The 26664-nt window shown below is 33.6% G+C and overlaps 1 protein-coding gene across 1 annotated transcript in view; it reads left to right on the forward strand.

Annotated features, from left to right (window-relative positions):
- Window positions 1-26664, forward strand: part of LOC308315267 (complement receptor type 1-like) — a 110884-nt gene that overhangs the window by 75786 nt on the left and 8434 nt on the right. The window contains exons 6-8 of the mRNA XM_080763153.1: window positions 21216-21446; window positions 22985-23182; window positions 23963-24059. Coding sequence (XP_080619279.1) covers window positions 21216-21446; window positions 22985-23182; window positions 23963-24059 — 526 coding nt within the window. The remainder of the gene's footprint in view (window positions 1-21215; window positions 21447-22984; window positions 23183-23962; window positions 24060-26664) is intronic.

Below are 26664 nucleotides of genomic sequence, written 5' to 3' on the forward strand. Positions count from 1 at the left end.
CCCAAAATAATTTGACTCCCAAAATAATTTGTCAAATAATGTTTTAGGAGCAATAACCAAAAGTGTAAAATAATTTGCCTCCCAAAATAATTTGCCAAAATAATTTGCCTCCCAAAATAATTTCCAAAATAATTTGCCTCCCAAAATGATTTGCCAAAATAATTTGCCTCCCAAAATAATTTGCCAAAATAATTTGCCTCCCAAAATAATTTGCCAAAATAATTTGTCTCCCAAAATAATTTGCCTCCCAAAATAATTTGCCAAAATAATTTGCCTCCCAAAATAATTTGCCTCCCAAAATAATTTGCCTCCCAAAATAATTTGCCTCCCAAAATAATTTGCCAAAATAATTTGCCTCCCAAAATAATTTGCCACCCAAAATAATTTGCCTCCCAAAATAATTTGCCAAAATAATTTGCCTCCCAAAATAATTTGCCAAAATAATTTGCCTCCCAAAATAATTTGCCTCCCAAAATAATTTGCCACCCAAAATAATTTGCCTCCCAAAATAATTTGCCTCCCAAAATAATTTGCCTCCCAAAATAATTTGCCAAAATAATTTGCCTCCCAAAATAATTTGCCTCCCAAAATAATTTGACTCCCAAAATAATTTGACTCCCAAAATAATTTGACTCCCAAAAAGCTGTTTCTCAATAACCAAAAGTGTAAAATAATGTTTTAGGAGCTGTTTCTCAACAACCAAAGTGTCAAATAATGGTTAGAAGCTGTTTTTCAACAACCAAAAGTGTCAAATAATGTTTTAGGAGCTGTTTCTCAATAACCAAAAGTGTCAAATAATGTTTTAGGAGCTGTTTCTCAATAACCAAAAGTGTAAACTAATGTTTTAGGAGCTGTTTCTCAACAACCAAAGTGTCAAATAATGGTTAGAAGCTGTTTTTCAACAACCAAAAGTGTCAAATAATGTTTTAGGAGCTGTTTCTCAATAACCAAAAGTGTCAAATAATGTTTTAGGAGCTGTTTCTCAACAACCAAAGTGTCAAATAATGGTTAGAAGCTGTTTTTCAACAACCAAAAGTGTCAAATAATGTTTTAGGAGCTGTTTCTCAATAACCAAAAGTGTAAAATAATGTTTTAGGAGCTGTTTCTCAACAACCAAAGTGTCAAATAATGGTTAGAAGCTGTTTCTCAACAACCAAAGTGTCAAATAATGGTTAGAAGCTGTTTTTCAACAACCAAAAGTGTCAAATGATGTTTTAGGAGCTGTTTCTCAATAACCAAAAGTGTAAAATAATGTTTTAGGAGCTGTTTCTCAACAACCAAAGTGTCAAATAATGTTTTAGGAGCTGTTTCTCAATAACCAAAAGTGTAAAATAATGTTTTAGGAGCTGTTTCTCAACAACCAAAGTGTCAAATAATGGTTAGAAGCTGTTTTTCAACAACCAAAAGTGTCAAATAATGTTTTAGGAGCTGTTTCTCAATAACCAAAAGTGTCAAATAATGTTTTAGGAGCTGTTTCTCAATAACCAAAAGTGTAAAATAATGTTTTAGGAGCTGTTTCTCAACAACCAAAGTGTCAAATAATGGTTAGAAGCTGTTTTTCAACAACCAAAAGTGTCAAATAATGTTTTAGGAGCTGTTTCTCAATAACCAAAAGTGTAAAATAATTTGCCAAAATAATTTGCCTCCCAAAATAATTTGCCAAAATAATTTGCCTCCCAAAATAATTTGCCTCCCAAAATAATTTGCCAAAATAATTTGCCTCCAAAAATAATTTGCCTCCCAAAATAATTTGCCAAAATAATTTGCCTCCCAAAATAATTTGCCAAAATAATTTGCCTCCCAAAATAATTTGCCTCCCAAAATAATTTGCCTCCCAAAATAATTTGACTCCCAAAATAATTTGACTCCCAAAATAATTTGACTCCCAAAATAATTTGCCTCCCAAAATAATTTGTCAAATAATGTTTTAGGAGCAATAACCAAAAGTGTAAAATAATTTGCCTCCCAAAATAATTTGCCAAAATAATTTGCCTCCCAAAATAATTTGCCAAAATAATTTGCCTCCCAAAATGATTTGCCAAAATAATTTGCCTCCCAAAATAATTTGCCAAAATAATTTGCCTCCCAAAATAATTTGCCAAAATAATTTGTCTCCCAAAATAATTTGCCTCCCAAAATAATTTGCCAAAATAATTTGCCTCCCAAAATAATTTGCCTCCCAAAATAATTTGCCTCCCAAAATAATTTGCCAAAATAATTTGCCTCCCAAAATAATTTGCCTCCCAAAATAATTTGCCAAAATAATTTGCCTCCCAAAATAATTTGCCAAAATAATTTGCCTCCCAAAATAATTTGCCTCCCAAAATAATTTGCCTCCCAAAATAATTTGACTCCCAAAATAATTTGACTCCCAAAATAATTTGCCTCCCAAAATAATTTGTCAAATAATGTTTTAGGAGCAATAACCAAAAGTGTAAAATAATTTGCCTCCCAAAATAATTTGCCAAAATAATTTGCCTCCCAAAATAATTTGCCAAAATAATTTGCCTCCCAAAATAATTTGCCAAAATAATTTGCCTCCCAAAATAATTTGCCAAAATAATTTGCCTCCCAAAATAATTTGCCAAAATAATTTGCCTCCCAAAATAATTTGCCAAAATAATTTGTCTCCCAAAATAATTTGCCTCCCAAAATAATTTGCCAAAATAATTTGCCTCCCAAAATAATTTGCCTCCCAAAATAATTTGCCAAAATAATTTGCCTCCCAAAATAATTTGCCAAAATAATTTGCCTCCCAAAATAATTTGCCTCCCAAAATAATTTGCCTCCCAAAATAATTTGCCACCCAAAATAATTTGCCTCCCAAAATAATTTGCCTCCCAAAATAATTTGCCAAAATAATTTGCCTCCCAAAATAATTTGCCTCCCAAAATAATTTGCCAAAATAATTTGCCTCCCAAAATAATTTGCCAAAATAATTTGCCTCCCAAAATAATTTGCCAAAATAATTTGCCTCCCAAAATAATTTGCCTCCCAAAATAATTTGCCTCCCAAAATAATTTGACTCCCAAAATAATTTGACTCCCAAAATAATTTGCCTCCCAAAATAATTTGTCAAATAATGTTTTAGGAGCAATAACCAAAAGTGTAAAATAATTTGCCTCCCAAAATAATTTGCCAAAATAATTTGCCTCCCAAAATAATTTGCCAAAATAATTTGCCTCCCAAAATAATTTGCCAAAATAATTTGCCTCCCAAAATAATTTGCCAAAATAATTTGCCTCCCAAAATAATTTGCCAAAATAATTTGCCTCCCAAAATAATTTGCCAAAATAATTTGTCTCCCAAAATAATTTGCCTCCCAAAATAATTTGCCAAAATAATTTGCCTCCCAAAATAATTTGCCTCCCAAAATAATTTGCCAAAATAATTTGCCTCCCAAAATAATTTGCCAAAATAATTTGCCTCCCAAAATAATTTGCCTCCCAAAATAATTTGCCTCCCAAAATAATTTGCCACCCAAAATAATTTGCCTCCCAAAATAATTTGCCTCCCAAAATAATTTGCCAAAATAATTTGCCTCCCAAAATAATTTGCCAAAATAATTTGCCTCCCAAAATAATTTGCCTCCCAAAATAATTTGCCAAAATAATTTGCCTCCCAAAATAATTTGACTCCCAAAATAATTTGACTCCCAAAATAATTTGCCTCCCAAAATAATTTGCCAAAATAATTTGCCTCCCAAAATAATTTGCCTCCCAAAATAATTTAGTTGTTGAGAAACTTTGCCAAAATAATTTGCCTCCCAAAATAATTTGCCAAAATAATTTGCCTAACAAAATAATTTGCCAAAATAATTTGCCTCCCAAAATAATTTGCCTCCCAAAATAATTTTCCTCCCAAAATAATTTGCCAAAATAATAATAATCACAAATAATAATAATAATAACCAAAAGTGTCAAATAATGTTTTAGGAGCTGTTTCTCAATAACCAAAAGTGTAAAATAATGTTTTAGGAGCTGTTTCTCAACAACCAAAGTGTCAAATAATGGTTAGAAGATGTTTTTCAACAACCAAAAGTGTCAAATAATGTTTTAGGAGCTGTTTCTCAATAACCAAAAGTGTAAAATAATTTGCCTCCCAAAATAATTTGCCAAAATAATTTGCCTCCCAAAATAATTTGCCTCCCAAAATGATTTGCCAAAATAATTTGACTCCCAAAATAATTTGACTCCCAAAATAATTTGACTCCCAAAATAATTTGCCTCCCAAAATAATTTGTCAAATAATGTTTTAGGAGCAATAACCAAAAGTGTAAAATAATTTGCCAAAATAATTTGCCTCCCAAAATAATTTGCCAAAATAATTTGCCTCCCAAAATGATTTGCCAAAATAATTTGCCTCCCAAAATAATTTGCAAAAATAATTTGCCTCCCAAAATAATTTGCCTCCCAAAATAATTTGCCAAAATAATTTGTCTCCCAAAATAATTTGCCTCCCAAAATAATTTGCCAAAATAATTTGCCTCCCAAAATAATTTGCCTCCCAAAATAATTTGCCAAAAGAATTTGCCTCCCAAAATAATTTTCCTCCCAAAATAATTTGCCAAAATAATTTGCCTCCCAAAATAATAATAATCACAAATAATAATAATAACCAAAAGTGTCAAATAATGTTTTAGGAGCTGTTTCTCAATAACCAAAAGTGTCAAATAATGTTTTAGGAGCTGTTTCTCAACAACCAAAGTGTCAAATAATGGTTAGAAGCTGTTTTTCAACAACCAAAAGTGTCAAATAATGTTTTAGGAGCTGTTTCTCAATAACCAAAAGTGTAAAATAATGTTTTAGGAGCTGTTTCTCAACAACCAAAGTGTCAAATAATGGTTAGAAGCTGTTTCTCAACAACCAAAGTGTCAAATAATGGTTAGAAGCTGTTTTTCAACAACCAAAAGTGTCAAATGATGTTTTAGGAGCTGTTTCTCAATAACCAAAAGTGTAAAATAATGTTTTAGGAGCTGTTTCTCAACAACCAAAGTGTCAAATAATGTTTTAGGAGCTGTTTCTCAATAACCAAAAGTGTAAAATAATGTTTTAGGAGCTGTTTCTCAACAACCAAAGTGTCAAATAATGGTTAGAAGCTGTTTTTCAACAACCAAAAGTGTCAAATAATGTTTTAGGAGCTGTTTCTCAATAACCAAAAGTGTCAAATAATGTTTTAGGAGCTGTTTCTCAATAACCAAAAGTGTAAAATAATGTTTTAGGAGCTGTTTCTCAACAACCAAAGTGTCAAATAATGGTTAGAAGCTGTTTTTCAACAACCAAAAGTGTCAAATAATGTTTTAGGAGCTGTTTCTCAATAACCAAAAGTGTAAAATAATTTGCCAAAATAATTTGCCTCCCAAAATAATTTGCCAAAATAATTTGCCTCCCAAAATAATTTGCCTCCCAAAATAATTTGCCAAAATAATTTGCCTCCAAAAATAATTTGCCTCCCAAAATAATTTGCCAAAATAATTTGCCTCCCAAAATAATTTGCCAAAATAATTTGCCTCCCAAAATAATTTGCCTCCCAAAATAATTTGCCTCCCAAAATAATTTGACTCCCAAAATAATTTGACTCCCAAAATAATTTGACTCCCAAAATAATTTGCCTCCCAAAATAATTTGTCAAATAATGTTTTAGGAGCAATAACCAAAAGTGTAAAATAATTTGCCTCCCAAAATAATTTGCCTCCCAAAATAATTTGCCTCCCAAAATGATTTGCCAAAATAATTTGCCTCCCAAAATAATTTGCCAAAATAATTTGCCTCCCAAAATAATTTGCCAAAATAATTTGTCTCCCAAAATAATTTGCCTCCCAAAATAATTTGCCAAAATAATTTGCCTCCCAAAATAATTTGCCTCCCAAAATAATTTGCCAAAATAATTTGCCTCCCAAAATAATTTGCCTCCCAAAATAATTTGCCTCCCAAAATAATTTGCCTCCCAAAATAATTTGACTCCCAAAATAATTTGACTCCCAAAAATTTGCCTCCCAAAATAATTTGTCAAATAATGTTTTAGGAGCAATAACCAAAAGTGTAAAATAATTTGCCTCCCAAAATAATTTGCCAAAATAATTTGCCTCCCAAAATAATTTGCCAAAATAATTTGCCTCCCAAAATAATTTGCCAAAATAATTTGCCTCCCAAAATAATTTGCCAAAATAATTTGTCTCCCAAAATAATTTGCCTCCCAAAATAATTTGCCAAAATAATTTGCCTCCCAAAATAATTTGCCTCCCAAAATAATTTGCCTCCCAAAATAATTTGACTCCCAAAATAATTTGACTCCCAAAATAATTTGACTCCCAAAATAATTTGCCAAAATAATTTGCCTCCCAAAATAATTTGCCTCCCAAAATAATTTGGTTGTTGAGAAACTTTGCCAAAATAATTTGCCTCCCAAAATAATTTGCCAAAATAATTTGCCTAACAAAATAATTTGCCAAAATAATTTGCCTCCCAAAATAATTTGCCAAAATAATTTGCCTCCCAAAATAATTTGCCAAAATAATTTGCCTCCCAAAATAATTTTCCTCCCAAAATAATTTGCCAAAATAATTTGCCTCCCAAAATAATAATAATCACAAATAATAATAATAACCAAAAGTGTCAAATAATGTTTTAGGAGCTGTTTCTCAATAACCAAAAGTGTAAAATAATGTTTTAGGAGCTGTTTCTCAACAACCAAAGTGTCAAATAATGGTTAGAAGATGTTTTTCAACAACCAAAAGTGTCAAATAATGTTTTAGGAGCTGTTTCTCAATAACCAAAAGTGTAAAATAATTTGCCTCCCAAAATAATTTGCCAAAATAATTTGCCTCCCAAAATAATTTGCCTCCCAAAATGATTTGCCAAAATAATTTGACTCCCAAAATAATTTGACTCCCAAAATAATTTGCCTCCCAAAATAATTTGCCTCCCAAAATAATTTGTCAAATAATGTTTTAGGAGCAATAACCAAAAGTGTAAAATAATTTGCCTCCCAAAATAATTTGCCAAAATAATTTGCCTCCCAAAATAATTTGCCAAAATAATTTGCCTCCCAAAATGATTTGCCAAAATAATTTGCCTCCCAAAATAATTTGCCAAAATAATTTGCCTCCCAAAATAATTTGCCTCCCAAAATAATTTGCCAAAATAATTTGTCTCCCAAAATAATTTGCCTCCCAAAATAATTTGCCAAAATAATTTGCCTCCCAAAATAATTTGCCTCCCAAAATAATTTGCCTCCCAAAAGAATTTGCCTCCCAAAATAATTTGCCTCCCAAAATAATTTGCCACCCAAAATAATTTGCCTCCCAAAATAATTTGCCTCCCAAAATAATTTGCCTCCCAAAATAATTTGCCAAAATAATTTGCCTCCCAAAATAATTTGCCAAAATAATTTGCCTCCCAAAATAATTTTCCTCCCAAAATAATTTGCCAAAATAATTTGCCTCCCAAAATAATAATAATCACAAATAATAATAATAACCAAAAGTGTCAAATAATGTTTTAGGAGCTGTTTCTCAATAACCAAAAGTGTAAAATAATGTTTTAGGAGCTGTTTCTCAACAACCAAAGTGTCAAATAATGGTTAGAAGATGTTTTTCAACAACCAAAAGTGTCAAATAATGTTTTAGGAGCTGTTTCTCAATAACCAAAAGTGTAAAATAATTTGCCTCCCAAAATAATTTGCCAAAATAATTTGCCTCCCAAAATAATTTGCCTCCCAAAATGATTTGCCAAAATAATTTGACTCCCAAAATAATTTGACTCCCAAAATAATTTGCCTCCCAAAATAATTTGCCTCCCAAAATAATTTGTCAAATAATGTTTTAGGAGCAATAACCAAAAGTGTAAAATAATTTGCCTCCCAAAATAATTTGCCAAAATAATTTGCCTCCCAAAATAATTTGCCAAAATAATTTGCCTCCCAAAATGATTTGCCAAAATAATTTGCCTCCCAAAATAATTTGCCAAAATAATTTGCCTCCCAAAATAATTTGCCTCCCAAAATAATTTGCCAAAATAATTTGTCTCCCAAAATAATTTGCCTCCCAAAATAATTTGCCAAAATAATTTGCCTCCCAAAATAATTTGCCTCCCAAAATAATTTGCCTCCCAAAATAATTTGCCAAAAGAATTTGCCTCCCAAAATAATTTGCCTCCCAAAATAATTTGCCACCCAAAATAATTTGCCTCCCAAAATAATTTGCCTCCCAAAATAATTTGCCAAAATAATTTGCCTCCCAAAATAATTTGCCAAAATAATTTGCCTCCCAAAATAATTTGCCAAAATAATTTGCCTCCCAAAATAATTTGCCAAAATAATTTGCCTCCCAAAATAATTTGACTCCCAAAATAATTTGACTCCCAAAATAATTTGACTCCCAAAATAATTTGCCAAAATAATTTGCCTCCCAAAATAATTTGCCTCCCAAAATAATTTGCCTCCCAAAATAATTTGCCAAAATAATTTGGTTGTTGAGAAACTTTGTGTCAAATAATGTTTTAGGAGCTGTTTCTCAATAACCAAAAGTGTAAAATAATTTGCCTCCCAAAATAATTTGCCAAAATAATTTGCCTCCCAAAATAATTTGCCTCCCAAAATAATTTGCCTCCCAAAATGATTTGCCAAAATAATTTGACTCCCAAAATAATTTGCCAAAATAATTTGCCTCCCAAAATGATTTGCCAAAATAATTTGCCTCCCAAAATAATTTGCCAAAATAATTTGCCTCCCAAAATAATTTGCCAAAATAATTTGTCTCCCAAAATAATTTGCCTCCCAAAATAATTTGCCAAAATAATTTGCCTCCCAAAATAATTTGCCTCCCAAAATAATTTGCCAAAATAATTTGCCTCCCAAAATAATTTGCCAAAATAATTTGCCTCCCAAAATAATTTGCCTCCCAAAATAATTTGCCTCCCAAAATAATTTGCCTCCCAAAATAATTTGCCAAAATAATTTGCCTCCCAAAATAATTTGACTCCCAAAATAATTTGACTCCCAAAAATTTGCCTCCCAAAATAATTTGTCAAATAATGTTTTAGGAGCAATAACCAAAAGTGTAAAATAATTTGCCTCCCAAAATAATTTGCCAAAATAATTTGCCTCCCAAAATAATTTGCCAAAATAATTTGCCTCCCAAAATGATTTGCCAAAATAATTTGCCTCCCAAAATAATTTGCCAAAATAATTTGCCTCCCAAAATAATTTGCCAAAATAATTTGTCTCCCAAAATAATTTGCCTCCCAAAATAATTTGCCAAAATAATTTGCCTCCCAAAATAATTTGCCTCCCAAAATAATTTGCCTCCCAAAATAATTTGCCAAAATAATTTGCCTCCCAAAATAATTTGCCTCCCAAAATAATTTGCCTCCCAAAATAATTTGCCTCCCAAAATAATTTGCCTCCCAAAATAATTTGCCAAAAGAATTTGCCTCCCAAAATAATTTGCCTCCCAAAATAATTTGCCACCCAAAATAATTTGCCTCCCAAAATAATTTGCCTCCCAAAATAATTTGCCAAAATAATTTGCCTCCCAAAATAATTTGCCAAAATAATTTGCCTCCCAAAATAATTTGCCAAAATAATTTGCCTCCCAAAATAATTTGCCAAAATAATTTGCCTCCCAAAATAATTTGACTCCCAAAATAATTTGACTCCCAAAATAATTTGCCAAAATAATTTGCCTCCCAAAATAATTTGCCTCCCAAAATAATTTGCCTCCCAAAATAATTTGCCTCCCAAAATAATTTGCCAAAATAATTTGGTTGTTGAGAAACTTTGTGTCAAATAATGTTTTAGGAGCTGTTTCTCAATAACCAAAAGTGTAAAATAATTTGCCTCCCAAAATAATTTGCCAAAATAATTTGCCTCCCAAAATAATTTGCCAAAATAATTTGTCTCCCAAAATAATTTGCCTCCCAAAATAATTTGCCAAAATAATTTGCCTCCCAAAATAATTTGCCTCCCAAAATAATTTGCCTCCCAAAATAATTTGCCAAAATAATTTGCCTCCCAAAATAATTTGCCTCCCAAAATAATTTGCCTCCCAAAATAATTTGCCTCCCAAAATAATTTGCCAAAAGAATTTGCCTCCCAAAATAATTTGCCTCCCAAAATAATTTGCCACCCAAAATAATTTGCCTCCCAAAATAATTTGCCTCCCAAAATAATTTGCCAAAATAATTTGCCTCCCAAAATAATTTGCCAAAATAATTTGCCTCCCAAAATAATTTGCCAAAATAATTTGCCTCCCAAAATAATTTGCCAAAATAATTTGCCTCCCAAAATAATTTGACTCCCAAAATAATTTGACTCCCAAAATAATTTGCCAAAATAATTTGCCTCCCAAAATAATTTGCCTCCCAAAATAATTTGCCTCCCAAAATAATTTGCCTCCCAAAATAATTTGCCAAAATAATTTGGTTGTTGAGAAACTTTGTGTCAAATAATGTTTTAGGAGCTGTTTCTCAATAACCAAAAGTGTAAAATAATTTGCCTCCCAAAATAATTTGCCAAAATAATTTGCCTCCCAAAATAATTTGCCTCCCAAAATGATTTGCCAAAATAATTTGACTCCCAAAATAATTTGACTCCCAAAATAATTTGCCAAAATAATTTGCCTCCCAAAATGATTTGCCAAAATAATTTGCCTCCCAAAATAATTTGCCAAAATAATTTGCCTCCCAAAATAATTTGCCAAAATAATTTGTCTCCCAAAATAATTTGCCTCCCAAAATAATTTGCCAAAATAATTTGCCTCCCAAAATAATTTGCCTCCCAAAATAATTTGCCAAAATAATTTGCCTCCCAAAATAATTTGCCTCCCAAAATAATTTGCCTCCCAAAATAATTTGCCTCCCAAAATAATTTGCCAAAATAATTTGCCTCCCAAAATAATTTGCCTCCCAAAATAATTTGCCTCCCAAAATAATTTGACTCCCAAAAATTTGCCTCCCAAAATAATTTGTCAAATAATGTTTTAGGAGCAATAACCAAAAGTGTAAAATAATTTGCCTCCCAAAATAATTTGCCAAAATAATTTGCCTCCCAAAATAATTTGCCAAAATAATTTGCCTCCCAAAATGATTTGCCAAAATAATTTGCCTCCCAAAATAATTTGCCAAAATAATTTGCCTCCCAAAATAATTTGCCAAAATAATTTGTCTCCCAAAATAATTTGCCTCCCAAAATAATTTGCCAAAATAATTTGCCTCCCAAAATAATTTGCCTCCCAAAATAATTTGCCTCCCAAAATAATTTGCCAAAATAATTTGCCTCCCAAAATAATTTGCCTCCCAAAATAATTTGCCAAAATAATTTGCCTCCCAAAATAATTTGCCTCCCAAAATAATTTGCCTCCCAAAATAATTTGCCAAAATAATTTGCCTCCCAAAATAATTTGACTCCCAAAATAATTTGACTCCCAAAATAATTTGCCTCCCAAAATAATTTGCCAAAATAATTTGCCTCCCAAAATAATTTGCCTCCCAAAATAATTTGGTTGTTGAGAAACTTTGCCAAAATAATTTGCCTCCCAAAATAATTTGCCAAAATAATTTGCCTAACAAAATAATTTGCCAAAATAATTTGCCTCCCAAAATAATTTGCCAAAATAATTTGCCTCCCAAAATAATTTGCCAAAATAATTTGCCTCCCAAAATAATTTTCCTCCCAAAATAATTTGCCAAAATAATTTGCCTCCCAAAATAATAATAATCACAAATAATAATAATAACCAAAAGTGTCAAATAATGTTTTAGGAGCTGTTTCTCAATAACCAAAAGTGTAAAATAATGTTTTAGGAGCTGTTTCTCAACAACCAAAGTGTCAAATAATGGTTAGAAGATGTTTTTCAACAACCAAAAGTGTCAAATAATGTTTTAGGAGCTGTTTCTCAATAACCAAAAGTGTAAAATAATTTGCCTCCCAAAATAATTTGCCAAAATAATTTGCCTCCCAAAATAATTTGCCTCCCAAAATGATTTGCCAAAATAATTTGACTCCCAAAATAATTTGACTCCCAAAATAATTTGACTCCCAAAATAATTTGCCTCCCAAAATAATTTGCCTCCCAAAATAATTTGTCAAATAATGTTTTAGGAGCAATAACCAAAAGTGTAAAATAATTTGCCTCCCAAAATAATTTGCCAAAATAATTTGCCTCCCAAAATAATTTGCCAAAATAATTTGCCTCCCAAAATGATTTGCCAAAATAATTTGCCTCCCAAAATAATTTGCCAAAATAATTTGCCTCCCAAAATAATTTGCCTCCCAAAATAATTTGTCTCCCAAAATAATTTGCCTCCCAAAATAATTTGCCTCCCAAAATAATTTGCCAAAATAATTTGCCTCCCAAAATAATTTGCCACCCAAAATAATTTGCCTCCCAAAATAATTTGCCTCCCAAAATAATTTGCCAAAATAATTTGCCTCCCAAAATAATTTGCCAAAATAATTTGCCTCCCAAAATAATTTGCCAAAATAATTTGCCTCCCAAAATAATTTGCCAAAATAATTTGCCTCCCAAAATAATTTGACTCCCAAAATAATTTGACTCCCAAAATAATTTGACTCCCAAAATAATTTGACTCCCAAAATAATTTGCCTCCCAAAATAATTTGCCTCCCAAAATAATTTGCCTCCCAAAATAATTTGCCAAAATAATTTGGTTGTTGAGAAACTTTGCCAAAATAATTTGCCTCCCAAAATAATTTGCCAAAATAATTTGCCTAACAAAATAATTTGCCAAAATAATTTGCCTCACAAAATAATTTGCCTCCCAAAATAATTTGCCAAAATAATTTGCCTCCCAAAATAATTTGCCTCCCAAAATAATTTGCCTCCCAAAATAATAATAATCACAAATAATAATAATAACCAAAAGTGTAAAATAATGTTTTAGGAGCTGTTTCTCAATAACCAAAAGTGTAAAATAATGTTTTAGGAGCTGTTTCTCAACAACCAAAGTGTCAAATAATGGTTAGAAGCTGTTTTTCAACAACCAAAAGTGTCAAATAATGTTTTAGGAGCTGTTTCTCAACAACCAAAAGTGTAAAATAATGTTTTAGGAGCTGTTTCTCAACAACCAAAGTGTCAAATAATGGTTAGAAGCTGTTTTTCAACAACCAAAAGTGTCAAATAATGTTTTAGGAGCTGTTTCTCAATAACCAAAAGTGTAAAATAATGTTTTAGGAGCTGTTTCTCAACAACCAAAGTGTCAAATAATGGTTAGAAGCTGTTTTTCAACAACCAAAAGTGTCTAATAATGTTTTAGGAGCTGTTTCTCAACAACCAAAAGTGTAAAATAATGTTTTAGGAGCTGTTTCTCAACAACCAAAGTGTCAAATAATGTTTAGAAGCTGTTTTTCAACAACCAAAAGTGTCAAATAATGTTTTAGGAGCTGTTTCTCAATAACCAAAAGTGTAAAATAATGTTTTAGGAGCTGTTTCTCAACAACGGTTAGAAGCTGTTTTTCAACAACCAAAAGTGTCAAATAATGTTTTAGGAGCTGTTTCTCAATAACCAAAAGTGTAAAATAATGTTTTAGGAGCTGTTTCTCAACAACCAAAGTGTCAAATAATAGTTTAGGAGCTGTTTTTCAACAACCAAAAGTGTCAAATAATGTTTTAGGAGCTGTTTCTCAATAACCAAAAGTGTAAACTAATGTTTTAGGAGCTGTTTCTCAACAACCAAAGTGTCAAATAATGGTTAGAAGCTGTTTTTCAACAACCAAAAGTGTCAAATAATGTTTTAGGAGCTGTTTCTCAATAACCAAAAGTGTCAAATAATGTTTTAGGAGCTGTTTCTCAACAACCAAAGTGTCAAATAATGGTTAGAAGCTGTGTTTCAACAACCAAAAGTGTCAAATAATGTTTTAGGAGCTGTTTCTCAATAACCAAAAGTGTAAAATAATGTTTTAGGAGCTGTTTCTCAACAACCAAAGTGTCAAATAATGGTTAGAAGCTGTTTTTCAACAACCAAAAGTGTCAAATAATGTTTTAGGAGCTGTTTCTCAATAACCAAAAGTGTAAAATAATGTTTTAGGAGCTGTTTCTCAACAACCAAAGTGTCAAATAATGGTTAGAAGCTGTTTTTCAACAACCAAAAGTGTAAAATAATGTTTTAGGAGCTGTTTCTCAATAACCAAAAGTGTAAAATAATGTTTTAGGAGCTGTTTCTCAACAACCAAAGTGTCAAATAAAGGTTAGAAGCTGTTTTTCAACAACCAAAAGTGTCAAGTAATGTTTTAGGAGCTGTTTCTCAATAACCAAAAGTGTAAAATAATTTGCCTCCCAAAATAATTTGCCAAAATAATTTGCCTCCCAAAATAATTTGCCTCCCAAAATGATTTGCCAAAATAATTTGACTCCCAAAATAATTTGACTCCCAAAATAATTTGACTCCCAAAATAATTTGACTCCCAAAATAATTTGCCTCCCAAAATAATTTGTCAAATAATGTTTTAGGAGCAATAACCAAAAGTGTAAAATAATTTGCCTCCCAAAATAATTTGCCAAAATAATTTGCCTCCCAAAATAATTTGCCAAAATAATTTGCCTCCCAAAATGATTTGCCAAAATAATTTGCCTCCCAAAATAATTTGCCTCCCAAAATAATTTGCCAAAATAATTTCTCCCAAAATAATTTGCCTCCCAAAATAATTTGCCAAAATAATTTGCCTCCCAAAATAATTTGCCTCCCAAAATAATTTGCCAAAATAATTTGCCTCCCAAAATAATTTGCCACCCAAAATAATTTGCCTCCCAAAATAATTTGCCTCCCAAAATAATTTGCCAAAATAATTTGCCTCCCAAAATAATTTGCCAAAATAATTTGCCTCCCAAAATAATTTGACTCCCAAAATAATTTGCCAAAATAATTTGCCTCCCAAAATAATTTGACTCCCAAAATAATTTGACTCCCAAAATAATTTGACTCCCAAAATAATTTGACTCCCAAAATAATTTGACTCCCAAAATAATTTGCCAAAATAATTTGCCTCCCAAAATAATTTGCCTCCCAAAATAATTTGCCAAAATAATTTGGTTGAGAAACTTTGCCAAAATAATTTGCCTCCCAAAATAATTTGCCTAACAAAATAATTTGCCTCACAAAATAATTTGCCTCACAAAATAATTTGCCTCACAAAATAATTTGCCAAAATAATTTGCCAAAATAATTTGCCTCCCAAAATAATTTGCCTCCCAAAATAATAATAATCACAAATAATAATAATAACCAAAAGTGTAAAATAATGTTTTAGGAGCTGTTTCTCAATAACCAAAAGTGTAAAATAATGTTTTAGGAGCTGTTTCTTAACAACCAAAGTGTCAAATAATGGTTAGAAGCTGTTTTTCAACAACCAAAAGTGTCAAATAATGTTTTAGGAGCTGTTTCTCAACAACCAAAAGTGTAAAATAATGTTTTAGGAGCTGTTTCTCAACAACCAAAGTGTCAAATAATGGTTAGAAGCTGTTTTTCAACAACCAAAAGTGTCAAATAATGTTTTAGGAGCTGTTTCTCAATAACCAAAAGTGTAAAATAATGTTTTAGGAGCTGTTTCTCAACAACCAAAGTGTCAAATAATGGTTAGAAGCTGTTTTTCAACAACCAAAAGTGTCTAATAATGTTTTAGGAGCTGTTTCTCAACAACCAAAAGTGTAAAATAATGTTTTAGGAGCTGTTTCTCAACAACCAAAGTGTCAAATAATGTTTAGAAGCTGTTTTTCAACAACCAAAAGTGTCAAATAATGTTTTAGGAGCTGTTTCTCAATAACCAAAAGTGTAAAATAATGTTTTAGGAGCTGTTTCTCAACAACGGTTAGAAGCTGTTTTTCAACAACCAAAAGTGTCAAATAATGTTTTGCATAATAATTTGCCTCCCAAAATGATTTGCCAAAATAATTTGACTCCCAAAATAATTTGACTCCCAAAATAATTTGACTCCCAAAATAATTTGCCTCCCAAAATAATTTGCCTCCCAAAATAATTTGTCAAATAATGTTTTAGGAGCAATAACCAAAAGTGTAAAATAATTTGCCTCCCAAAATAATTTGCCTCCCAAAATAATTTGCCTCCCAAAATGATTTGCCAAAATAATTTGCCTCCCAAAATAATTTGCCAAAATAATTTGCCTCCCAAAATAATTTGCCTCCCAAAATAATTTGTCTCCCAAAATAATTTGCCTCCCAAAATAATTTGCCTCCCAAAATAATTTGCCTCCCAAAATAATTTGCCAAAATAATTTGCCTCCCAAAATAATTTGCCTCCCAAAATAATTTGCCACCCAAAATAATTTGCCTCCCAAAATAATTTGCCAAAATAATTTGCCTCCCAAAATAATTTGCCAAAATAATTTGCCTCCCAAAATAATTTGCCAAAATAATTTGCCTCCCAAAATAATTTGCCAAAATAATTTGCCTCCCAAAATAATTTGACTCCCAAAATAATTTGACTCCCAAAATAATTTGACTCCCAAAATAATTTGACTCCCAAAATAATTTGCCTCCCAAAATAATTTGCCTCCCAAAATAATTTGCCTCCCAAAATAATTTGCCAAAATAATTTGGTTGTTGAGAAACTTTGCCAAAATAATTTGCCTCCCAAAATAATTTGCCAAAATAATTTGCCTAACAAAATAATTTGCCAAAATAATTTGCCTCACAAAATAATTTGCCTCCCAAAATAATTTGCCAAAATAATTTGCCTCCCAAAATAATTTGCCTCCCAAAATAATTTGCCAAAATAATTTGACTCCCAAAATAATTTGACTCCCAAAATAATTTGACTCCCAAAATAATTTGACTCCCAAAATAATTTGCCTCCCAAAATAATTTGCCTCCCAAAATAATTTGCCTCCCAAAATAATTTGCCAAAATAATTTGGTTGTTGAGAAACTTTGCCAAAATAATTTGCCTCCCAAAATAATTTGCCAAAATAATTTGCCTAACAAAATAATTTGCCAAAATAATTTGCCTCACAAAATAATTTGCCTCCCAAAATAATTTGCCAAAATAATTTGCCTCCCAAAATAATTTGCCTCCCAAAATAATAATAATCACAAATAATAATAATAACCAAAAGTGTAAAATAATGTTTTAGGAGCTGTTTCTCAACAACCAAAGTGTCAAATAATGGTTAGAAGCTGTTTTTCAACAACCAAAAGTGTCAAATAATGTTTTAGGAGCTGTTTCTCAACAACCAAAAGTGTAAAATAATGTTTTAGGAGCTGTTTCTCAACAACCAAAGTGTCAAATAATGGTTAGAAGCTGTTTTTCAACAACCAAAAGTGTCAAATAATGTTTTAGGAGCTGTTTCTCAATAACCAAAAGTGTAAAATAATGTTTTAGGAGCTGTTTCTCAACAACCAAAGTGTCAAATAATGGTTAGAAGCTGTTTTTCAACAACCAAAAGTGTCTAATAATGTTTTAGGAGCTGTTTCTCAACAACCAAAAGTGTAAAATAATGTTTTAGGAGCTGTTTCTCAACAACCAAAGTGTCAAATAATGTTTAGAAGCTGTTTTTCAACAACCAAAAGTGTCAAATAATGTTTTAGGAGCTGTTTCTCAATAACCAAAAGTGTAAAATAATGTTTTAGGAGCTGTTTCTCAACAACGGTTAGAAGCTGTTTTTCAACAACCAAAAGTGTCAAATAATGTTTTAGGAGCTGTTTCTCAATAACCAAAAGTGTAAAATAATGTTTTAGGAGCTGTTTCTCAACAACCAAAGTGTCAAATAATAGTTTAGGAGCTGTTTTTCAACAACCAAAAGTGTCAAATAATGTTTTAGGAGCTGTTTCTCAATAACCAAAAGTGTAAAATAATGTTTTAGGAGCTGTTTCTCAACAACCAAAGTGTCAAATAATGGTTAGAAGCTGTTTTTCAACAACCAAAAGTGTCAAATAATGTTTTAGGAGCTGTTTCTCAATAACCAAAAGTGTAAAATAATGTTTTAGGAGCTGTTTCTCAACAACCAAAGTGTCAAATAATGGTTAGAAGCTGTTTTTCAACAACCAAAAGTGTCAAATAATGTTTTAGGAGCTGTTTCTCAATAACCAAAAGTGTCAAATAATGTTTTAGGAGCTGTTTCTCAACAACCAAAGTGTCAAATAATGGTTAGAAGCTGTGTTTCAACAACCAAAAGTGTCAAATAATGTTTTAGGAGCTGTTTCTCAATAACCAAAAGTGTAAAATAATGTTTTAGGAGCTGTTTCTCAACAACCAAAGTGTCAAATAATGGTTAGAAGCTGTTTTTCAACAACCAAAAGTGTCAAATAATGTTTTAGGAGCTGTTTCTCAATAACCAAAAGTGTAAAATAATGTTTTAGGAGCTGTTTCTCAACAACCAAAGTGTCAAATAATGGTTAGAAGCTGTTTTTCAACAACCAAAAGTGTCAAATAATGTTTTAGGAGCTGTTTCTCAATAACCAAAAGTGTAAAATAATGTTTTAGGAGCTGTTTCTCAACAACCAAAGTGTCAAATAATGGTTAGAAGCTGTTTTTCAACAACCAAAAGTGTCAAGTAATGTTTTAGGAGCTGTTTCTCAATAACCAAAAGTGTAAAATAATGTTTTAGGAGCTGTTTCTCAACAACCAAAGTGTCAAATAATGGTTAGAAGCTGTTTTTCAACAACCAAAAGTGTCAAATAATGTTTTAGGAGCTGTTTCTCAATAACCAAAAGTGTAAAATAATGTTTTAGGAGCTGTTTCTCAACAACCAAAGTGTCAAATAATGGTTAGAAGCTGTTTCTCAACAACCAAAGTGTCAAATAATGGTTAGAAGCTGTTTTTCAACAACCAAAAGTGTCAAATTATGTTTTAGGAGCTGTTTCTCAATAACCAAAAGTGTAAAATAATGTTTTAGGAGCTGTTTCTCAACAACCAAAGTGTCAAATAATGTTTTAGGAGCTGTTTCTCAATAACCAAAAGTGTAAAATAATGTTTTAGGAGCTGTTTCTCAACAACCAAAGTGTCAAATAATGGTTAGAAGCTGTTTTTCAACAACCAAAAGTGTCAAATAATGTTTTAGGAGCTGTTTCTCAATAACCAAAAGTGTCAAATAATGTTTTAGGAGCTGTTTCTCAATAACCAAAAGTGTAAAATAATGTTTTAGGAGCTGTTTCTCAACAACCAAAGTGTCAAATAATGGTTAGAAGCTGTTTTTCAACAACCAAAAGTGTCAAATAATGTTTTAGGAGCTGTTTCTCAATAACCAAAAGTGTAAAATAATGTTTTAGGAGCTGTTTCTCAACAACCAAAGTGTCAAATAATGGTTAGAAGCTGTTTTTCAACAACCAAAAGTGTCAAATAATGTTTTAGGAGCTGTTTCTCAATAACCAAAAGTGTAAAATAATGTTTTAGGAGCTGTTTCTCAACAACCAAAGTGTCAAATAATGGTTAGAAGCTGTTTTTCAACAACCAAAAGTGTCAAGTAATGTTTTAGGAGCTGTTTCTCAATAACCAAAAGTGTAAAATAATGTTTTAGGAGCTGTTTCTCAACAACCAAAGTGTCAAATAATGGTTAGAAGCTGTTTTTCAACAACCAAAAGTGTCAAATAATGTTTTAGGAGCTGTTTCTCAATAACCAAAAGTGTAAAATAATGTTTTAGGAGCTGTTTCTCAACAACCAAAGTGTCAAATAATGGTTAGAAGCTGTTTCTCAACAACCAAAGTGTCAAATAATGGTTAGAAGCTGTTTTTCAACAACCAAAAGTGTCAAATGATGTTTTAGGAGCTGTTTCTCAATAACCAAAAGTGTAAAATAATGTTTTAGGAGCTGTTTCTCAACAACCAAAGTGTCAAATAATGTTTTAGGAGCTGTTTCTCAATAACCAAAAGTGTAAAATAATGTTTTAGGAGCTGTTTCTCAACAACCAAAGTGTCAAATAATGGTTAGAAGCTGTTTTTCAACAACCAAAAGTGTCAAATAATGTTTTAGGAGCTGTTTCTCAATAACCAAAAGTGTCAAATAATGTTTTAGGAGCTGTTTCTCAATAACCAAAAGTGTAAAATAATGTTTTAGGAGCTGTTTCTCAACAACCAAAGTGTCAAATAATGGTTAGAAGCTGTTTTTCAACAACCAAAAGTGTCAAATAATGTTTTAGGAGCTGTTTCTCAATAACCAAAAGTGTAAAATAATTTGCCAAAATAATTTGCCTCCCAAAATAATTTGCCAAAATAATTTGCCTCCCAAAATAATTTGCCTCCCAAAATAATTTGCCAAAATAATTTGCCTCCCAAAATAATTTGCCAAAATAATTTGCCTCCCAAAATAATTTGCCAAAATAATTTGCCTCCCAAAATAATTTGCCTCCCAAAATAATTTGCCTCCCAAAATAATTTGCCAAAATAATTTGCCTCCCAAAATAATTTGCCAAAATAATTTGCCTCCCAAAATGTGTCAAATAATGGTTAGAAGCTGTTTTTCAACAACCAAAAGTGTCAAATAATGTTTTAGGAGTAATGGGTGTGACAAATCTCACAAATTCAAATCTCAAATCGAACAAAATCTCAAATCGAACAAATCTCAAATCGAACAAATATATATAAAAATAAGAAATAAATGAGAAAGAAATAGGAAAAACAATAAGAAAAAAATAAGAAAGAAATAGGGAAAAAAATAAGAATTTTCTCATTTCTTATTATTTCTCATAACTCACGTTGTGGTGGAAAAAGTACTCAAATATGTTACTTAAAGGGATTTTTCACTTTCAAAAATACTTTTGGTAATTTTATCATCTACTTGGGTTTTTGTGAGCACCCCAGACAGTTTTTTATGTTGCTTGATTCAGCAATCCTAATATGTGAGGTGCCCGTGTTTTGTCTTTTGTTTCCATAGTATTTTAGCTGTGGGGAAGCTAAAATATCTAAATACTGTATCGAACAACTTCAAAACTGTCTGGGGTGCTCACAAAAGCCTGAGTAGAATTATGACCAAGAGTGCTTTCTTGTGTGAAGTGAAATATCCCTTTAAGTAAAAGTATCATTACTGCAATGTAGAAATTGTGAAAGTCTAGTAATTTAAAAAATAACTTTTCTAGCTTGTAGTTGGTCATATAGTCTATGGAATGAAAAAGAATTTAGTTTTAGTCATATTTTAGTAATCTGAAAAGTTTTAGTCGACTAAATGTATTTTGGCAGGCCCGTAATGTAATGTGCACGTTCATAATGCATATGTATGCCAGCGGATGTTTATTCTGTTTATTTCCCTCTGTCAGATGCTAAAGCGGTGGAGAAGACATGTCCTGGCCCTGCTGTGGACAACAGCGTGTCCACTGGCAGAGCAGGGGCTTCGTACGTGATGGGAGAGGCCTTGATCTTCACCTGCAAACGGGGTTTCTGGATGGACGGACCCCCGCGGGTCACATGTGGTCCTGCGGGCCAGTGGCAGCCTCGGCTTCCAAGCTGTCTGCAGTCTGTTGAACCGTCTGCCCAACCCAAACCACCGGGTGAGTTGTTGATGTTGACCCTATAGTGTTGTCCCTACTCTGGGGGAAATGGTAGGCGATGTTGACCCTAGTGTGTCCCTACTCTGGGGGAAATGGTAGGCGATGTTGACCCTAGTGTGTCCCTTCTCTGGGGGGAAATGGTAGGCGATGTTGACCCTAGTGTGTCCCTTCTCTGGGGGGAAATGGTAGGCGAAAATCGCACAATCTACAAGCTCACAACCTGCCGCGTTTGCAACACGCTCGGAGCTTGTATATTTGAGATTGGGCTGGAAATCCAAAATATGGGAAAACAGCACATAGCTTATGTTATAATTTGTCATTCTCATGAAACAAATGTGTTTTATAAACCTATTTGTTGAGAAATGTTGTCTTGTCAAGTTCAAGTTCTTTATCAATGTCCCCGGAGGGCAATTTTATTTGCAGCAGTTCATAGAGGTTTGAAACATAAAAATCACACCCGTGTGAAGTGAGGGGTGCTAATATATTAAAGTCTAAAGGTCATTACACACTGGCGAATTGGCGATGCGATATATTCGTGCGAATAATTCGCATTAAAAAAAAAAACAATTGAAGTCCATGCAAGCTTCCACATCAGTGGCGAATGTGCGAAAATGCGACCGTTTTCGCTCTTTATTTGTTCGCTCTGGTGTCGTATTTTGCAGAGATTCGCAGGCGAACTGCAACATGCAATATTTCGCATTTTCAGATCGCTTATTCGCATCGCGTCGCTAATTCGCCAGTGTGTAATGACCTTAACTCATGTTGATTAGGTGATTCACAATATGTAACAATGAGTCTAGGAGCTTCCTCCACTGGTGATGTCATCACCGTGCAACTCCATTCTGCAATCTTTTATATCAATTGCATAATTATAGTGATGGAAGAAGAAACCAATATTGGTGTTTAGATTATTTAAATATCAGAAGTTCGTCCCTTATCTGTTACTGAACCGTTATCTTGCAAGTATGATCGAACCCTACAAACCCTCCCACGCACTCAGATCAGCCAACGCAGGGAAGCTGGAAGTACCCTCACTAAAAACGCCGGGACAACGCTTCACACGTCCCAAACTCTTCTCCCTTCTGGCTCCAAAACTGTGGAATGCACTTCCCATTGCAGTCAGAACTGCAGCATCACTCCCAATCTTCCGCCGTAGTCTGAAAACCCACCTTTTCAGACTCCATCATGGCCCATAGCACTTACCCCACCCCCTTAGATAGCATTTCTGTAGACTTAGATAGCATTTGATACAGACTTATAGCATGTTATGTAGACAGCACTATAATTGCATTGTATGTAGTCATAGTACAGATGTATAGCATAGTAGTATAGATGTATAGTTTACATGTATAGTTTCATTATAGATATTCCACTGTTACATTCTTAGTTTACGCATGTTTCATGATAAATGTTTTATTTGATGTATTCCCATGCTTTTTTGTTCTTGCTTAATGTAAGTCGCTCTGGATTAAGAGCGTCTGCTAAATGCCTAAATTGTAAATGAGCTTAGAGCTGACATGCTTAATTCCTGGCTATAGGTGAGTGTGACGCACCGCAGCTCAACGACCAACCCACTATCCTCCTTCACGATGACTACATTACCCAGAAGACCGCTGTGTTTCCTGCTGGCTCCAGAGTGAGCTACGTGTGTGAGTTGGGATACGTACCAGCAGGGGGCAGCAGTTACCGCCATTGTATCAACGGACAGTGGACCAGGCTCACATTGAGATGTGAACGTAAGTATAACTACTTAATGTACTTACTAACTAACAGGCCTACTGTACTTAAAATATCCTTTGCCGTAAAGATACTTGCTAAGTGATATTCTTTGTTAAATAGCTCTATATTCTGATAGTAATCTTTACTATGTCTGTTCATATTCTGATAGTAATCATTGCTAATGTTCAGTAATGGCAGCCTCCCCATCTCTCCAGCTCTTAAAGTAAATAGAAAATAAATTTTCAGGTTGGCATATAAATGTTATCCAATCAGATGAGAGGGCTCATAGAGGTTAAACAAGAGTGTGTGTGTGTGTGTGTGTGTGTGTGTGTGTGTGTGTGTGTGTGTGTGTGTGTGTGTGTGTGTGTGTGTGTGTGTGTGTGTGTGAATTGATGACACAAAGAAATTAGCAGAATAAATGTGAAGCTGATAATTGGCTACACTCTCCTTATTGGATGAAGTTGGTAACGCACCTGAAAATGTATTTTCAGAGCTGTTTTCTATTATCTGTAGAGACCGTTAGCCTACTGTGTGTGTGTGTGTGTGTGTGTGTGTGTGTTTGCCATGGGTGGGGTAGGGGGATTCAATCTTACTGTAACTCTCACACACACACACACACACACACACACACACACACACACACACACATTTATATTTTAAAAATAAATCCTTTTTGTAAAATGTTAAATCTCTACAGGGATCGTACCTTTGCTATAGACTCTATAGTATAGTGTTTGTTCAGTAGGCCACCACGCAGACACTGGCAACATCATCTTGTTTGTGTGTGACCCAAACAGGGAAGTCCTGCGGCTCTGCAGGGGAAGTCTCCAACGGTCATTTTTTGTACAGTGGAGCAGAGTTTGGAGACTCTGCTACAGCGGTCTGTGATGAAGGGTAAGAACGTTATACATTATGTTACTGTACATTTATACACGGCAGCCCAATCTCCACGAGGCTGGTGGGTCACGTACACTAAAGCTATGACAAAGCAAATGTTCGTTGACTAAGGTTTTTCACTGACAAACTAAATAAAAACTAAATATAAAAACCAAGCTACGATGACTAACACTAAGACTAAATGTATTGTCAATTTTGTCAACAAATAAAAACTAGACTAAAATGTTAGGGAGGAACTAGTGGGAAAGAGATCCAGTAGAACTAAAAGATGAGTCATATTATGCTTGGTTGCTCACAACGCGTGGCGCTGCCACGCATTGTGAGCTTGTAGATCTGCTTTTTTCAGGTTGTTTAAAATCAGCCATCTAATTTAACAATTGTGGAGTTGGTCACGTGGCTTTTGGTTGACAGAAACTGGTCGACATGTTCTGTTGCCCCAACAGCGGCAGAAACAAGCCCTTTTAACCAGGCTACTTGCACACACTACAACTCGCTTACAATTCGCAAACCTGGCAACACTGCTCCGTGTTCTCATAGGCCCTCCAGGCCCGCCCCCACAGCTACTTTTCAGTCTCACAATCGGCCATCTTGCTTTTTACTTCGATGCGCGAGTGGACATTTAATGCAAATACATTAATTATAGCTCCAGCAAGCAAACACAAACACCTCAACTCCATCTCATTGTGAATAAGAATTCCGAGGGGAAAAATAATTTTTGGAACGCCACTTTCACCCAGTATGAAGCTAAATGTGGAAGCCGTGTGTGTCACACCAACACTGGTGACCCAGAGAATCCTGTGCCGATTCTCAGGCATCTGGCCTGAGGCACTGCCTGCGAGTTGGCTCTGCGTGCGCTTTTTCCAACTCTCACTGATTTATCTAGCTCACACGTCAATCACAGTCAGCAGCTCTCAGCCTGCACACACACGCACGTCTGTCTTGCGCACACGTGCACACACACACACACACACACACACAGAGACACACAGGAATAGGCATGCAGGCTAAGGCGAGTGGCAATTTAATGCAAATAAATTATTTATAGGTCCAGCAAGCAAATCATGATGGTCTGTAGGTCACAATCACATTCCGATTTGAGGGGTTGTGTTTTGTATGACATTTTGGCCAGTAGTTTTATATCTATCTCAGCTTTTGCCTGATAGCACACATGCTAACAGTGCTGACCACAACGTTAGCAGCATTTGATGACAGCTTGCCATAGCAACGTACAGTGTGCGCAGACCTAACGTGAGCTTCTGGGACAGAAACTTGCGTTTTCATGACAGCAGCAGCTGCTGCACCCTGTGATAGATACTGTGCTAAAGGTTCAGGTTCAGGTTCAGGTTCAGGTTTATTTGTCATTTGTATAAATACAGAGTATACATACAATGAAATTTGTTTTGCTCAGAGCACTCTCAATCTTACATACACAGGACAACAAAAAGACGAAAAACAGGAAAAGAAAGTGCAAGTGAAATGAAGTGCAATACAGTTCGAGGTCAGCTGTTCAGCAGCCTGACTGCCTGGGGGTAGAAACTGTTACTGAGACGGGTGGTACGAGATTTGATGCTCTGGTAGCGTTTTTTGGAAGGGAGTAGTTTGAACAGGGTATTTGCGGGGTGGCTGGTGTCTTCCATGATGTTGTGGGCTTTTTTCATACAGCGAGTGGTGTAGATGTTATGGAGACTGGGTAATTCTGTAGTGCCGATGATTTTAGCTGCTGTTTTAATGGTCCTCTGCAACCTATTGCAATCCTGAGCGGTCGTGTTACCGTACCACACTGTGATGCAGCCAGTTAAGACACTTTCGATTATACATCGATAAAAATTCACTAGACCTTTAGTACTTAAGCCAAATTTTTTAAGGCGCCTCAGAAAGTACAGTCGCTGCTGCGCCTTCTTGAGGATGTACTCGTTGTTGAGTGACCATGTAAATGTGTCTGTGATGTGTATGCCCAGGAATTTAAAGTTATCAACTATGTCGACAGATGACCCTTTGATGGAAATGGGGGTGTGGATACCTTTGGACTTCCTAAAGTCTACAATGATTTCTTTGGTCTTATTGGTGTTAAGTGAGAGGTTGTTGTTATCGCACCATAGAGTTAGATCCTCTATCTCCCTCCTATAGGCCCTCTCATCACCGTCGGTTACCAGTCCGATCACTGTGGTATCATCCGCAAATTTAATTATGATGTTATTCTCATATCTGGCGACACAATCAAAAGTAAACAAGCTGTACAGCAGAGGACTGAGGCAGCAGCCTTGGGGCGCACCCGTTCTGGTGAGAATTGTGGATGAGGTTCTCTCTCCTATGCGCACACACTGGGGCCTACCCGTCAGAAAATCAAATAGCCATTTACAGATGGAGCTGCCCACACCAAGGCCACTGAGTTTCAACACTAATTTAGATGGTACAATAGTGTTAAATGCGGAACTATAGTCTATGAACAGTAGTCTGACATAAGAGCTTTTCTTTTCTAGATGTACCAGGGCAGTGTGCAAAGCAAGAGAGATTGCGTCGTCCACAGATCTATTTGAACAGTAAGCAAACTGTAGGGGATCAATAGTAGCGGGAATGATGCTCTTGATATAAGAGATAACCA

The sequence above is a fragment of the Protomyctophum bolini genome (assembly GCF_963924005.1).
Source record: "Protomyctophum bolini genome assembly, chromosome: 5".
Classification (NCBI taxonomy): domain Eukaryota; kingdom Metazoa; phylum Chordata; class Actinopteri; order Myctophiformes; family Myctophidae; genus Protomyctophum; species Protomyctophum bolini.